The 14,350-nt window shown below is 41.1% G+C and overlaps 1 protein-coding gene across 5 annotated transcripts in view; it reads right to left on the bottom strand.

Moving 5' to 3' along the window:
- peo (pendolino) overlaps positions 1 to 14,350 on the bottom strand; it is a 45,893-nt gene that overhangs the window by 29,861 nt on the left and 1,682 nt on the right. For all 5 annotated transcript variants that reach the window (XM_070531007.1, XM_070531008.1, XM_070531005.1 and 2 more), the window contains exons 3-4: positions 3,821 to 3,948; positions 2,824 to 2,888 (exon numbers count right to left, since the gene is read on the bottom strand). In XM_070531007.1, the coding sequence (XP_070387108.1) occupies positions 2,824 to 2,888; positions 3,821 to 3,948 (193 nt within the window). The remainder of the gene's footprint in view (positions 1 to 2,823; positions 2,889 to 3,820; positions 3,949 to 14,350) is intronic.

Genomic DNA, 14,350 nt, shown 5'->3' with positions numbered 1-14,350 from the left:
ACTTGCTGTGTGCAAGAAGTGCTTGAGTGTAGTGATAAACTGTTGTTGTGTGTTTTGTTCTCTTTCTGTTTCTTTTTTATAGAAACAAATTAACCAACATCTTAGCTATTATGTACAACATCTGTTTACCATAAATTTAGAAAATCATCGATGACGCTATCTGGGTAGCCATTCGGATAGCTCACCTAACTGGCGTCGCATGCACCAACTATGCAGATTGTACGGGGGCAGCTGAAAACTCAGGGGAGCGGTGGCGCCATTGTGATCGGTAGTGATGCAGATTATTAAAACCCTATAATAAATTACAGACTGTATGCGGAGCGCTTAAGTGTGTTACTTAATGATCAGAAGGACCTACCCTAACGACTCAGTACATTTATACAAAACTGTCAAAATCATTTCAGGGTCCATTGAAATGAAGTCCCTAGACCTCTAAACCTTAGAAAAAAATTTCTGGCAAGAATCAGAGCACCCAAAATAATTTATTATAATAGGTTTTCCATAGCCAGTTCTGGTTTCACTTGCCAAAAGCCTACTCTTTTGTGACGTCACGAAGCAAGTTGTGGTCATGTGGGCGAAGGACATTACAATACTTTGATACTCACTCCAGCTTGCTCAGTCACCTCCTATGCTGCTACTTGTTGTAAGGGCCAACGTAGCCGCACAGCACAGGACCGAGTGAGCCAGCACAAATGTCAAAACCTCGCTATGTTCTGGTCCCAGGTGACTACCTGATGCATCATGTCGTCACAACACAGTAGAAGTGAAACCAAAACTGGCTGTAGAAGAGCTATCATATTAAATCATTTGGGGTTCCCTCAGGCTTTCTAGAATTTGTTCTGGGGATTAAAGGTCAAAGGCCTTCATTTAACAGAAAAACTGAAAAGTGGAACATATCATGCCGGTACTCAGAGAAGAACGACACTGAAGCTTAAAGAATGCAAAGTAAAATGCAAAATGCAAAATGTGCTTTTTAAGTTGCTACATTTTGCAGCTTGATAACGATATTATTGCACTTTGTCTCAGTTAAGGTTTTTTTCTGTGTGAAACAAAGACATATGTGGGAAAAGTAGTCTCGGTTCTATTGTGTGGAAGGGTTCTTCTGCCCAATATAAAAATGTTAGTTAAAATAAAATATTTAGGACCTCTTTTGCGACTGTCCTTATCTGAACACACCCAGCTGACTCCTCCACTGTAGTGGCATCATTGCGCTTTCCCCAATAGGCTGGTGGATCGGTAATATTGTAATACTGTGATAATACCCTGTAACTCCACCACTTCTCAGGAACTTCTTTATTCTCAAAGATAGTGCGCCACGACGACAAAGCAGTCGCGGCTCTGATGATGATATGAGTCTATGATGATATGTACTGATGAGAAAGATGCAATGCAAATATTGTGCTCACTATATAAACTGGGAGCATTTCAGATAGCAGGTGTAATTAGAGAGCAGTGCCAGAAGTAGTTTCCCCAGCCCAGCATTAAAGAGCTCGTTGTGCACACTTTCGCATGTTGCTACCTTCACAAACTGTAGGACAAATAGGGATACAGGAGCCCTGAAAACCCAAGCACAATTCATTTCGTGGCTCAGAAGAGAAAAAAAAGACACAATCTGAGTCATATTTTCTTACTATCACAATAAAAGGGAGCTCTAAATTCAATATTAATGTAAATTCGATTTTATTATTACAACAGATCACAGGGATGACTGTACAGGCTTGTAAAAATAGGCTCAACTTTTCAGTTTAAAATAAAAGAATGCAACATGTTTTCGCAGTATCATATTTACCAATCCTGCGAGGGCATTCTGTGAAATTTAATTGAAAATCGGCGGATAATTTTTTTTTAATACGCCCTTAAAATTCGCCAATTCTCACTACTTCTGCAATTTTGGTATTTTCGAGATTTTTATTGTGAAATAAATACATAATGTAGCTGCACATCTTTTGAGTTAAATTGCAAAAAATCTGTTTGAAGATTTGTCAAACTTTTTTGGCTTTATCGTCTTAGTAAAAGTGGCCTTACAAAGCTACTGATTTCGGAGTCAGTGAGAGGCGCTTGCTAAAAAAGCAAACTTTGAAAATTTTTCCAAAAGAGCATACTGTGGGCGGCATGAGTTTCCAGTTTCCTTGGGCCAGTAGTCTTATTAGTAAAAATTACCCAAAAACTTTTGGGGGTGTACAATGTATTAGTTTTGGAGTAGCAGGTCTTTAAACTTGCAAAATCTGCAATTTGCAAGAATGCTCTTCTCCACCTTTGGTGAATTACATTTTTTTTTTTTAAATCCGCACTGCGTCTCACAAAACAAAAGTTAATTCCTTTCTAGAGAGGACATTCACACCCAGCTCATATCAAATTCTTGCTGTAAACAAAATATAGTCAGTGCCCCCCAACTATATCCTTATCTGAACACACCCTGGAGACGAGTGCTTCGAGTACATTATAAATAATTGCTAGAAAAGCCTCTCCATTATACCTAAGGAACACAAAGCCCATCAGTTTGAAAGGTGTGCTATGCACTCCAGCACAAAGATGGCATAAGACGCTCCTCTGCTGTAATAAAATACTGCTTAACTACATGAAGACTTAGCAACATAAGTTAAAAAATAAAAAATTATGGGGTTTTATGTGCCAAAACCACTTTCTGATTATGAGGCGCACCGAAGTGGAGGACTCCGGGAATTTCAACCACCTGGGGTTCTCAACGTACACCTTAATCTAAGTACACTGGTGTTTTCACATTTTGCCCACTTCGAAATGCGGCCACCGTGGCCGGGATTTGCAACGTTAGTTAATGTGATATACGCACTTTCTGACACTTACCAAATGCTGAGCTGGCTGATGGCATCACGTACACTCCAGATAATTGCTGTTTCATCAGCATCAAGCTAGAAGTGCAAAAAAAAGGAAAGAAAGCAAAGCAAGAATGCTCTCTCATAGCTCTTCTATGACAAATGTGAGGTGTATTTAACATTAACAAATGTTTATGCTGCAAAATATCTGATTGTATGCAAGGCCTGGACATGCAGATTACAATATGCGCACAACTAGTATGCAGAAGTGCATGCAATCAACGACACAGTGCTTGTGTTGGGCAAATGTGCCACATGAAGCATAATCATGGTGGAAATAAGAGATAATTCCAAATTCAAGGAGGTAATTGAAAAGCCAGTCGTTCAAAGCCATGGTGTCTCTACTAGCTAAGGCAGGAAATTATTGAGACTACCTGCTGCAGTAGCCCAGTGGCATTGGTGTTGCGCAGCCAAGCTTGAGGTCGCGAGGTTTGATCCCGGCTGTGGCAGCCACATTATGCACTCAAGGCCATAAGTTACTAGTGCCAAATTGAAGCAAAGAAGTAATGAGGCCATTTCATTAAGTAAAAATCATGATACCAGCGCCAATTTCAAGGTATCCATCCAAAATATGAGCAACGAAATACACTGACATTCCAATTAATGCCAGAAGCCTCCCTCACAGACTCAGGTAATCTAACAAGAAAATCTTGGGGGTGGATCTCAAAACAGGTGCTCATCTCGTGATTTGTTGCTGCACAGCTTTTTTTTTCCTATTCCCGACTAGTCAGGTTACAAAACTGTAGATCAATAATTGTAATAGGCCATTACTGAAGCACAGTTAACATTTCATTCAAGGGGCATGGATGTTGTTCTCTGCTCAGCAGAGTCAAGTAGTAGTGCCCAGTTGAAGCATGTTTATGAATGTGGGGGTCTTTGTCTTCTGACCTTTAGTTGTAAAAATGAGAAAGTGCAAGAAGTCACAAACTGCCAATATGGAGGAGCCGTGTGCACAAGACAATACTTACTATTCAGACATGAGCGAGTACTCAAGAAAGACTCGACCATAGGCATGACCACCTTGATTGTCACGTTCCAAGGGCTGCAAGCATCGACCCCCAACACGCTCAGGTGTGGCTGGCAACATCTTGCGGCTCTACACCAAACAGGAAACATATTACTAATGTATCCATTCTGGTAAAACAAATACAAATGACAATAAGAACATTAGACAGATCCATATAGACAGGGCTTTCAATTCACAATGTTCAAAAATGGATCACAAACAGTGCTTAGCATCAGAATAACAAACAGCACTGAAGCATGGCAAGTCAAGTGTTTTTGCACTTTCTACATTATGCCATCACTTAATTTGTACCAACATATATATTACAAAACTTGATGGCATGTAATGAGCTATGTATGCATTTTCCCAGAGTATTACATTAAGAATATTCTAAACATGCTTGCATTACTGTAATGAAGAACTAACATTATGTGACAAAGCCATTTATATAGCACCTCAGCTGAAATGAGTAATGTGAAAATTAATGAAACAAAAAATTAGCTATGTAATTCTCTACACACCCAAGCTTTATTAATGTTGTACCACAGGTTAACCATGACAATGTGTCCCAACATAGGTGACTTAAATACATGTTTCCCTTTAAAACAAACTATATATTTGTAAACGTCACTATACACTTATAGACCACAGAGGCATTAGGAATGCTACACCCAATCAACCATAATTTATCCAATCACCCACAAGTTGCACAGGCTTGATTTGAATGTCTATGCAGAAGTCATGTCCTGTTGATATTATGCAGTTAAATGTGAAAATAAGAAACATGCCTATCTAAAAAATTTTTCAGTTGTGATTTGTCATCTTTGCTAATAAATATCCCTTGGCACTTTTGGAGCACAATAAATCCCAGCAACCACCCCGTTGTAACTCTTGCTAATACCAATGGTTCTCCTGTTACTGAATCGGAATGTGCTAAGTTATTAAATGATTCGTTCTCAACAGTTTTTACTGTTGAGGATATTACTACATGCCCTAACATTGATGTTGTTTCCGGTATTAATATGACTGAAATAATAATTGACGAAACTGGTATTTTATCTCTACTTGGAAAATTAAAACCATCTGCATCTGATCATAATGGCTTCAACAACAAAATATTTAAACATATTTCTTCTGGTATCTATCACTGCTTGGCAGCCATCTTTTCTCTATCATTATTGTCAGGCACCATTCATCAGGACTGGCTAATAGCAAAAGTAGTGCCCATATTTAAATCAGGGGATCGCTCGTCCCCACTTAACTACAGACCTATATCTTTAACTAGTACCATCTGTAAACTCTTGGAACACATTATACACTCACAAGTAATTACCTATTTAGAGGAACACAACTTCATCTTCAAATACCAGCATGGTTTTCGCAAGGGCTTCTCATGCGAAACACAACTCGCAGGATTTACTCAGGATTTACACTCGTCATTGGACGCCGGCATCCAAATTGATGCCATATTCCTTGACTTCTCAAACACGTTCGATCTAGCTCCTCGCCACCGGCTCTTACTAAAACTTAGGCAACTTAATATTCACCCACTTGTTCTGGCATGGGTGCAAGCCTTCCTCTCTAGTAGACAACAGTTCACGTCGGTCAATAACCTTGACTCTCCTTTCGTCCCAGTCTCATCTGGTGTTCCTCAAGAACGTGTGCTCGGTCCATTGCTTTTCCTTATTTATATAAATGACTTACCCTACTCCGTTAAATCTAGAGTTAGGCTATTCGCTGATGATTGTGTTATTTACCACAACATCTCTTCTGAAGCTGACCGCCAATCTCTGCAATCTGACCTTGACTCCTTAACTTTGTGGTGTACAACACTGCTAATGACACTAAATCCTTCAAAAACTAAGTTGATGTTTTTCACTAAAACATCTTCTCGCATTCCAATGTCTTACTTGCTAAATAATACTTCAGTAGAACTTACCGACTACGTACAAATAACTTGGAGTTTACTTTCAGTCTGACCTATCCTGGCATTACCATATTAACGTCACGCTTGCTTCAGACTGCTCACTTGGGTTTCTTAAATGTAAGTTGAAACACACCCCATCGCACTTACGTAAACTGGCTTATATCACTTTAATCCGTCGAAAAATAGAATATGCCTCAGCCATTTGGGATCCCGATCAAGACTACATTATTAAAAACATCAAAGCCCTGCGGAACCGTGCTGTGCGTTTTATTTTTTCGGATTACTCACGTCAAACCAGCGTCCCTTCATTGAAGAATCGTGCAGAACTGCATGTGTTATCATGCCGCCACATCTTCGCTCGCTTATCATGCGCCAAATCGCTCGCTTATCACTTCTTCATAAGCTCTACTATCACGCATCACTTCACGAGGACTTATTTAGGCCACCCCCTGCCATCTTTCCCCGCCGTGATCACCCTTTTAAAATCGAACGCTTCACGTGTCGCACACTAACTTATGCCAGCTCGTTCATACAGCCCACCATAACCGAGTGGAATAACTTGCCATCACACAACGCAACTGTCACCGACATAAATGAATTCCAGAAATTTCTAATCATTAATGAAAGTGCGTAAACCTTTCTTGTGTCATACCTCCCCCTCCCCCAATTTTTTTTTTTTCACTACGAATAAGGTTAAAAAATATTCTTGTCTTCTGTGTAACATATATATTTTTATGGTTATTGTTCCTATTTTTATTGCGGTGTTTTGCCTTTTCCTTTTATTATTAAATTATGGGGCTTTACATGCCAAAACCACTTTCCGATTATGAAGCATGGCGTAGTGGAGGACTCCGGAAATTTTGACCACCTGGGTATCCTTAACGTACACCTAAATCTAAGTACACGGGTGTTTTTGCATTTCGCCCTCACCGAAATGCAGCCGCCATGACCGGGATTCGATCCCGTGACCTCGTGCTCAGCAGCCCAAGTTCCTTTAAGTTCACATGTTGTGTTGTTTTCTGATTTGTTATACATTAATGGTCTGAGTGGTTTCGATGACCCAGATTACCCTCCATTGTTGTGTGCTTGTGATTCATATTCTCTTTTTGTACACTTGTGATTATTATTTGTACTACGATAATCTTATTGGCCTTGTATTATTATTTCTTGTGATTATTGTTTATCAGTTCCCGTTCTTTTCTTTTTTTTTCGACTTATTACTCACTTATTACATCTGTATGTGTTGCTGCACACCCCCCCATGTAATACTCTCCTGTGAGAGGGCCTCCTTTAGGGATAATCTGAATAAATAAATAAAATAAATAAATTATGCACCCTCTCTAGGTTTGCCCAAGAAGTACTTTCTCACGGGATTGGATCCCGGCCACAGCGGCCGCATTTCGATGGGGGCAAAATGCGAAAACACCCGTGTACTTAGATTTAGGTGCACGTTAAAGAACTCCTGGTGTTCCAAATTTCCAGAGCCCCCAACTACGGCGTGCCTCATTGAATCAGATCGTGGTTTTGGCATGTAAGACCCCATAATTTTAAAAAAAAAGTACTTTCTGGATGCTACAGAAATACTCAAATTATAACCAAACATTATCATGTAATGTCTGCAGCTCAGGTGTCCACCACTTATTCTGTATTATACAACAAAACTGACCTAAAAGAAACTGATTTTTAAAAATTTTACTTGCCATACCCGCCCTGCAAAAGTGGATGTCCAGTGAAGCTATCAAAAACCACCACAACTACTGAGGGGGTTATGCAATGCTTTATTGCTTTAGAGTAACGGTAGTAAGGGCAATTTAGAGTAATGGTAGTAATGGTACTTTTGGCAGCACACCGCCACTGGTCATATTAGCGTTTCTTTTTCCCTTTGCTGCTCCTCGTATTCACGCAGCTCCTCAGGAGTCCCAACAATGCATTGTGTACCTATAATGGTGCTACAACAACAATGAAATCAGCTGCTAGGCTGGTTTTTTTATATATGAAAGGCTAGAGACGTCACACCCACATTGCAAGCTGCCGTCACTGTGGCAGCTTGGGCCACAGTAATCTTTACCAAGAAACGTATGCAGGGAGCACTACGTGTTTCGCATTGTTATCAGAAGTGGCTTATCATCAATTATGTGGTTTGGATGCTTGTTTTGTGCTTGTTCTTTATTGGAACAAATGCTGTTCTGTATGATGCATGCGTTATTCCAAAGAATGTATGCACTTGTCGCTTCAGTTTGCCGAGTGCTTCAATTCTATGCCTTACGGGGGTACGAGCCACTACTCCTGCCCTGCATTGCCGCCAAGATTGGCCTACATTTTTGCTAACGGACACGGACATGAAAAATGCTGACCACAGAGAGGCTCACAGCTTAACCACCAGTATATTATGTTTTTCCCATGCAATGAAAGCTCAGGATATTACGTCTGCTCCTGATGACCTGTGGCATACCTGTTATAGCGTACTAGAACACTGGGGAAGTATGCTGTCTGTGGCAAGACAGAATAAAGTCGTGAGGGCCACTTCAGCAATGACAGTTGCAGGTTTGCAACTGGTATGCTCCAACATGTTTACTGTGCCATTCCCACCTATATGTTTCGCGAGAGCTCTCCCCTGCCTTGGAGGCACCTTTAAAATGCACGGTGTTTGTTTTTTATACCACGTTCGTTTTGTGTGTGCAGGAACTGTCGTGATATAGCAGAGTGGCCATGATGACAGAAATACAACAGGACAAGCGGGACAGGAGTTGTTTACACTTGCAACAGCCGTTACTGTTCATGCAAAGAAGCATTTATTTGCCCCCCAGCTGAGTCTGGTCACCGACAAGCGTGATACTGCAAGACCAGCAAAAAGACAATGCCATAGATGCAGGAACAACTGAAATTGATGATGGCAGAAACATGCGCAAATATCGCAAATATAACTTCAAGCCTCTATTCTTACAGCGTATGCACCAAAGAAATCAATGGAAGGATCGCTGAGATCCCTCATAATCAGTTCTTGCTAATAAATGACACCGGCCCTACTGCACGTACTTGTGTGTTTAAGAGTAATTTGTGTTGTTCTTTATCACGTGGAAGACCAATGCACAAAGTATGTTTTATGTTGCAGAATTCTTACAGTGCACAACTTTCAAAGCATAGATGTTTCATGCACAAAACGGAACTACCACTTATATTACCATAATGTTGTATGTGCTCCTTCAATATTGCTTTAATGCAAAGTCATTAAGTAAAGAAAGCAAAGCTAAGAGACAACAAGCCAAGCACCTAAAGATGAAACAGCACAATTATAATAGCACTCATATAAAATCATTCTAAAGTTCATTTGAATGTCACTTTGAAGTGGACCTTGAAACGCCTTTTCGTACTCCTGTTCGTGCCTCTGGCTTATAAATTTGTGCCACTTCTTTAGCACCAAGATTTACACAGCAACGTCTATGAAAGTGTGAACCACAGGCAGACAGTCTGTTTACATGTGGGAGTGGCATCACCACGTGGCTGTAAGTGGTAAACCAAGTGCTGCAGTAGCTTTTACTGTTTTAAATTACCAAAATGAACTCATTTGTTATGAGAAAGCCAATGACATGTAGGCTGAAAGCAAACGAAGTTGACAAAGTGAATAGCATTCTTAGTCTACCGTGAGCATTTTTTTGGCCTCAGTATCTTGCTTAAGGGAGAGAGCAATGCCAGATCGCCGGTAACAGCCCTCCTTCTGTCCCGCTGCCGCCACTCTCTCCCACTCTGTTGGAAGAGGGCTCTGGTGGCACCGGAAGAGGACGAGGGCTGTTGCCTTCCACGATGCTGCTCATGCCACTGGGGATGACACACATATAATGAATCGGCTTATATAGAAACTTGTACTACAGCTACAGATGTGCTGGTGACTTGCTCTGTTCTCACAAGATAAACCACTGCAGTTGCCTTTTATTATATGTAGATATTTCTCTTTTTTTCAATTAATAATTGTCTTTCTCTCTCCCTTTCTCTACAGAATTATGCAATGAAATCTAAAATGCTTGCCATCCACTTCACCATTCCTTTGCCATTTCTTTATTGATCCCCTATACATATAAAAGTTGTGTAATTGCTTTAGAAGTTTTGCCATTCACCTTGCCAGTCACTTCACCAGCCCTTTATCACTTAATAAAGAACAAGTGCAAGGTTTTAAAATTTGCTTTAATGTGTGCTATAACATGCCCTCCAAATGTGTCCTCACCCAAGGGGAGTTGGAAGAGCAACAAAGGCGCCTTGCCGAACAAGAACGCCTCTAAGAGTTTGCTGCGAAATGTGGCCCTAAATGAGAATGTTCGTGTTTGCATTCAGCTATTTGCTTACATCAACAATCTTCTTTGATGGTTTCGGCACACCAGCCACAGTGCCTACATTTCAATGGGGTGAAATGCAAAAATGCTCACGTATTTAGATTAAGGTGCACATTAAAGAAGCCCAGGTGATCAAAATTATTCTGGACCACTACGGCAATCTTGTAACCAACTGTGAATGAAGTTTTGGAACGTTGCACCCCACAATTAATTTTTTTTAACGTTACAAGCAGAAAAATAAACCGAGAAAATCCTTTTTTTCCTTCTACTGCAGATATTCCCACTTGCAAGTGGTGTAAAAGTGCACAAATTCATGCTTCTTTCTGCCGCTGCTTCTTTGCAGTTTCCATTTATTGCAGCACCGTGTGTAATTTTTATATAAAGGCATCAAAATTAAAGGGCCCCTGAAACGGTTCAACAAATTTTGTAGACACGTAGGGTAATGCTAAAGTTAATCATTCACACCATAACTTGTGTAAAGCGTCACATATTAAGAGAGTTACGGACGATTACAAGTTACCCTCCTCCATAGCCGTGCATTTTCTCCTCAACTCGTTTGCCAAGTGATCGGGGCTAAGCTCTGCCTTCACTGGCTCTGCATCATGATGGCACGTCATGTCGTCTACTTCCGGTTCTCTAGAAGCGAGCACGCGAAGCCTCTCCAACCTCTTCATCAGCTGCTTGGCAATCGACTCCAAGCAAGATCTATCGAATCAGCGTGCGTTGCAAGCACTCTGTCGTAGCGCCGAACGTGTCTGGTATTCCGGTAACCACAGGCGAGCTGGGCATTTCAACGAAACGGTGGAAGCATAAACTCAAACTGATGAAGGAACTTTAGCGCAGACTTACGTGAGCACCCTGATCGGTCTACATGGTCCAGCCACCTGGTGGCACAGAGCTTAACCAGCCAATCAAAGAGCTAATATTACTCTAACAAAGTGTAAAACGTTTCAAACATTTACAAAAGCAATGCGTTATTGATTGTGATCCTGCGAAATATTTACACCAGCAGCAAAGACAAATAGACTTCATTACTGCTACTGTGTTTGGTTGAGCACTGTGCCACCAGGTGGCTGCACCGTGCAGACCATTAATGTTTGCGCTTCTGCTCATTCCATGAAACGGCACGGTCAAACGGCCAGACCCTGTCCCCTTGCACTCGCGTTTACCCAAATACCGGGTTCACGAAACACTATTGTGGTAGTAATCCTCCAGTGTAAAGTGACAGCCGCAAACATGCAAATCCTTGTGCCAATCGGATAGCAACAGTCTGATGCGCTGGAGCCACTCCGCTCGTCTGCTGCCTTGCAGAGGGACACAATGTCACAGCTTGACATATTGCCAGTCACTAAGTTTTCAGCCCACAACGCAACAAAGGTGAATCATGGTGCTTGCAAAAAGACTGAGACCGACACTGACCGCAGAGCTCTCGCCAAAACAAAGCAAATTGTAATACAAGCAGACGACACTTGCTGTGTGCCAGAAGTGCTTGAGTGTACTGAGAAATTGTTCTTGTGCATTCTCTTTCCGTTATTTTCTTTTTATAGAAACAAATTAACCCACATTCCAACTATTACAAACAACATTTGTTCACCATAAAGTTGGAAAAATTATTTACAACATGCTCTGGGCAGCAATCGGATAGCTCGCCCTACTGACGTCAATTGGGAGAATGACGTCAAACAGGGTAGGGGCGGCTGAAAATTCAGCCGAGCAGTGTGCTGCGATGGCAGCAATGTACATCTTTAAAACCTTATAATTGCATGCTTTACGCGGAGCACTTAGATGCATCAATTATTGATCAGAAGGACCTACTCTAACAACCCAGTATGTTTGTAGAAAATCCTCAAAATCATTTCAGGGTCCCTTTAACACTTTAACAATCCTTATTTTTGCATCTGGCTTGTATATCTTGGTGCACTTGCAAAGCGTTATCTGCTTGTAAATGCAAACCTGTGCAATCTCGCTTACCCACTAAGTACCAAGCAAATGTACAGATGGTAGGATGAACTACTAACGCAACATATCCATCTATATTTGCAATCGTATCATCTCTAGACAAGGTGCTAGGCATGCCAATATGCATGTTGTTAGTTTCTAACAATGTATAACAATCATGCCTACGGCATACAGCAGTGCCTGGCGAGGTCATCGCAGAAAGGTACCACCCTCTGTGCTGCTGTGGCACACTTCTCAGTATTTTGGTACACTATATACCTGTCATGTGACATTTGTATACCATGACAGATATGGATCAGGAATGAGCCTAGCTAAGAGTGGCAGTACTACAACACTGTCTAGCAGCTGAGTCGGCAAGCTGTCACTAATAAATGAATGAAAAGTTTTTTTCTTCACTTTTTCTTTGCATATTTTATTGCATGGATCCATAACTAGCCTCTAGTAAAGGATCCAGACATTGAGCAATGATCGTGTTGTAAGATCAACAAACCGAAATTCCCAAGCCAACCAAAGACCAATCAGTTCCTCTCTGCTTAAGGCTGAAGGACCCTGCCATAGGTACTGCAAGGCTTATTGCATTAAAGGGACACTAAGGAAAAAATAAGTTGGGCTGTATTAGCAAATTACACTTTTACAATACCAAAAAAAAAAAGCCCCTCTTACCATGAGAGGAGGCTTCATAAACCAGAAAGCATGCCAAAAGGAAAGACGGGTGGCGCTTCTTTGAAGTTCGCACACCAGCTTTATTACAGCTTCAGCTCAAGCCTAGTTAATTTTAAAGTGAAGCTTTCTTCGCAAACCCTCCCCGACTTTCCTGACCGGGCCTGGTGGGTGCTGTGGCTACTGCAGTCTTGCCGAATAGCTTGCATGCAGGACAACACTACCATCTTTACCACACTTATAGGCGTCCAGGCTGCTGACCTTGTTTTCTACAGAATTATTGAGTGATAAAACAAATGATACGTAAATATCCTCACTGCAACAAATAAGCAGTGCCAATGCCTAAATTGTACTAACACCAACAACCTCTTTCAAATGATCACCACATGTTGATGATGATTTGCATACTACGGCACATACACACAATGGGGAACTAGCAATGAAGCGGGCGGCACATTTAACCTAAATAAAAAGAAATAAAGAAATACAACACAATACAAGAGTTGTCACATTGCGTAGCATGGGTGTACAAGAGTACATGTGCGTGCGCCAGTTTCCTTTACACCAGAGATGCAGGAAGGAAATGGGCAAATTTATAGCATTTCATTAACCGCTTCATAAAAGCTTCACTTCACACAGATTTCAAAATGTGCGTTGGATCTGCATAATTCTTTTACCGGTAAAAACGGACTATGTTGGATTATAATAGGGGCCAAAAGCTGAATTTGGCAAGTTTCAAGAACCTTTACTGCCCCACAATGGCCCAAACACGAGAAACTACACAAAAATCCATGACGTGATACTGATGTGCCAGCACAGGGTTTTGGCTCAAGATTGAGGATAAATGGAAGCTTGGCCTTCATATTCCTTTTTATTAATCAACCTCTCACCATCAAATTAACAAAAATACAGTTTTGAAGTAATATTTTATCAGTCTAGACTTATTTGCTGTTTCACTTTAATTATGTCCCTTTAATGCGAGTGTCACACAGCATTCTTTTGATCACAATCGAGCATAATCCGGATTGAATTTCTCGGTCGCAATTAGCTTCTTTGCTCAATCTGTGGAAGGGAGCCAATCACGATCAAGAATTTCAATCCGAACTGGGCTCAACCGCGATCGAAAGTGGCCGTGTGGCACCAGTATAATACAGTATCTGGACAGTGACGCTCGAGCAAAGCTTGTTCTGGGAACACAGGCATCGCATCTCTCTCCAAGATCCTGCAATACACCCCTTGACAACTGCCAATTCCCTTGGTCTATTTTGAATGCACATATTGGAAGGATTAAGTTACTATCTGCATAATGTTCTACAACGTACAAAAGTGCTATCTATGTTACTTTTTATGAGCACTTTGCAATGACTAGTAAGTTAGACCGTTATAGATATACTCTGGGGGTCCTGAATGCCCTATGAACATTTCCCATGAAAATTCAGGAGATACTTCACGAGCTAGATTCAATTTAAAGTGCCACTATTTCACTGCTCCTCTCATTCTGACACAGCCAAGTGCAAAAGTTAATGGCAATGCAGCAAGAATTTGCAAGAAGTTGAATGTTTAATGTGTGCACCAGCAATGCAGGCCGTCAGACAGTTGTAGTGGTGTTATTGGAGCCAAT

Source organism: Dermacentor albipictus, chromosome 1 (assembly GCF_038994185.2).
Source record: "Dermacentor albipictus isolate Rhodes 1998 colony chromosome 1, USDA_Dalb.pri_finalv2, whole genome shotgun sequence".
NCBI lineage: Eukaryota > Metazoa > Arthropoda > Arachnida > Ixodida > Ixodidae > Dermacentor > Dermacentor albipictus.
This window is presented reverse-complemented; position numbering and strand designations above follow the sequence as displayed.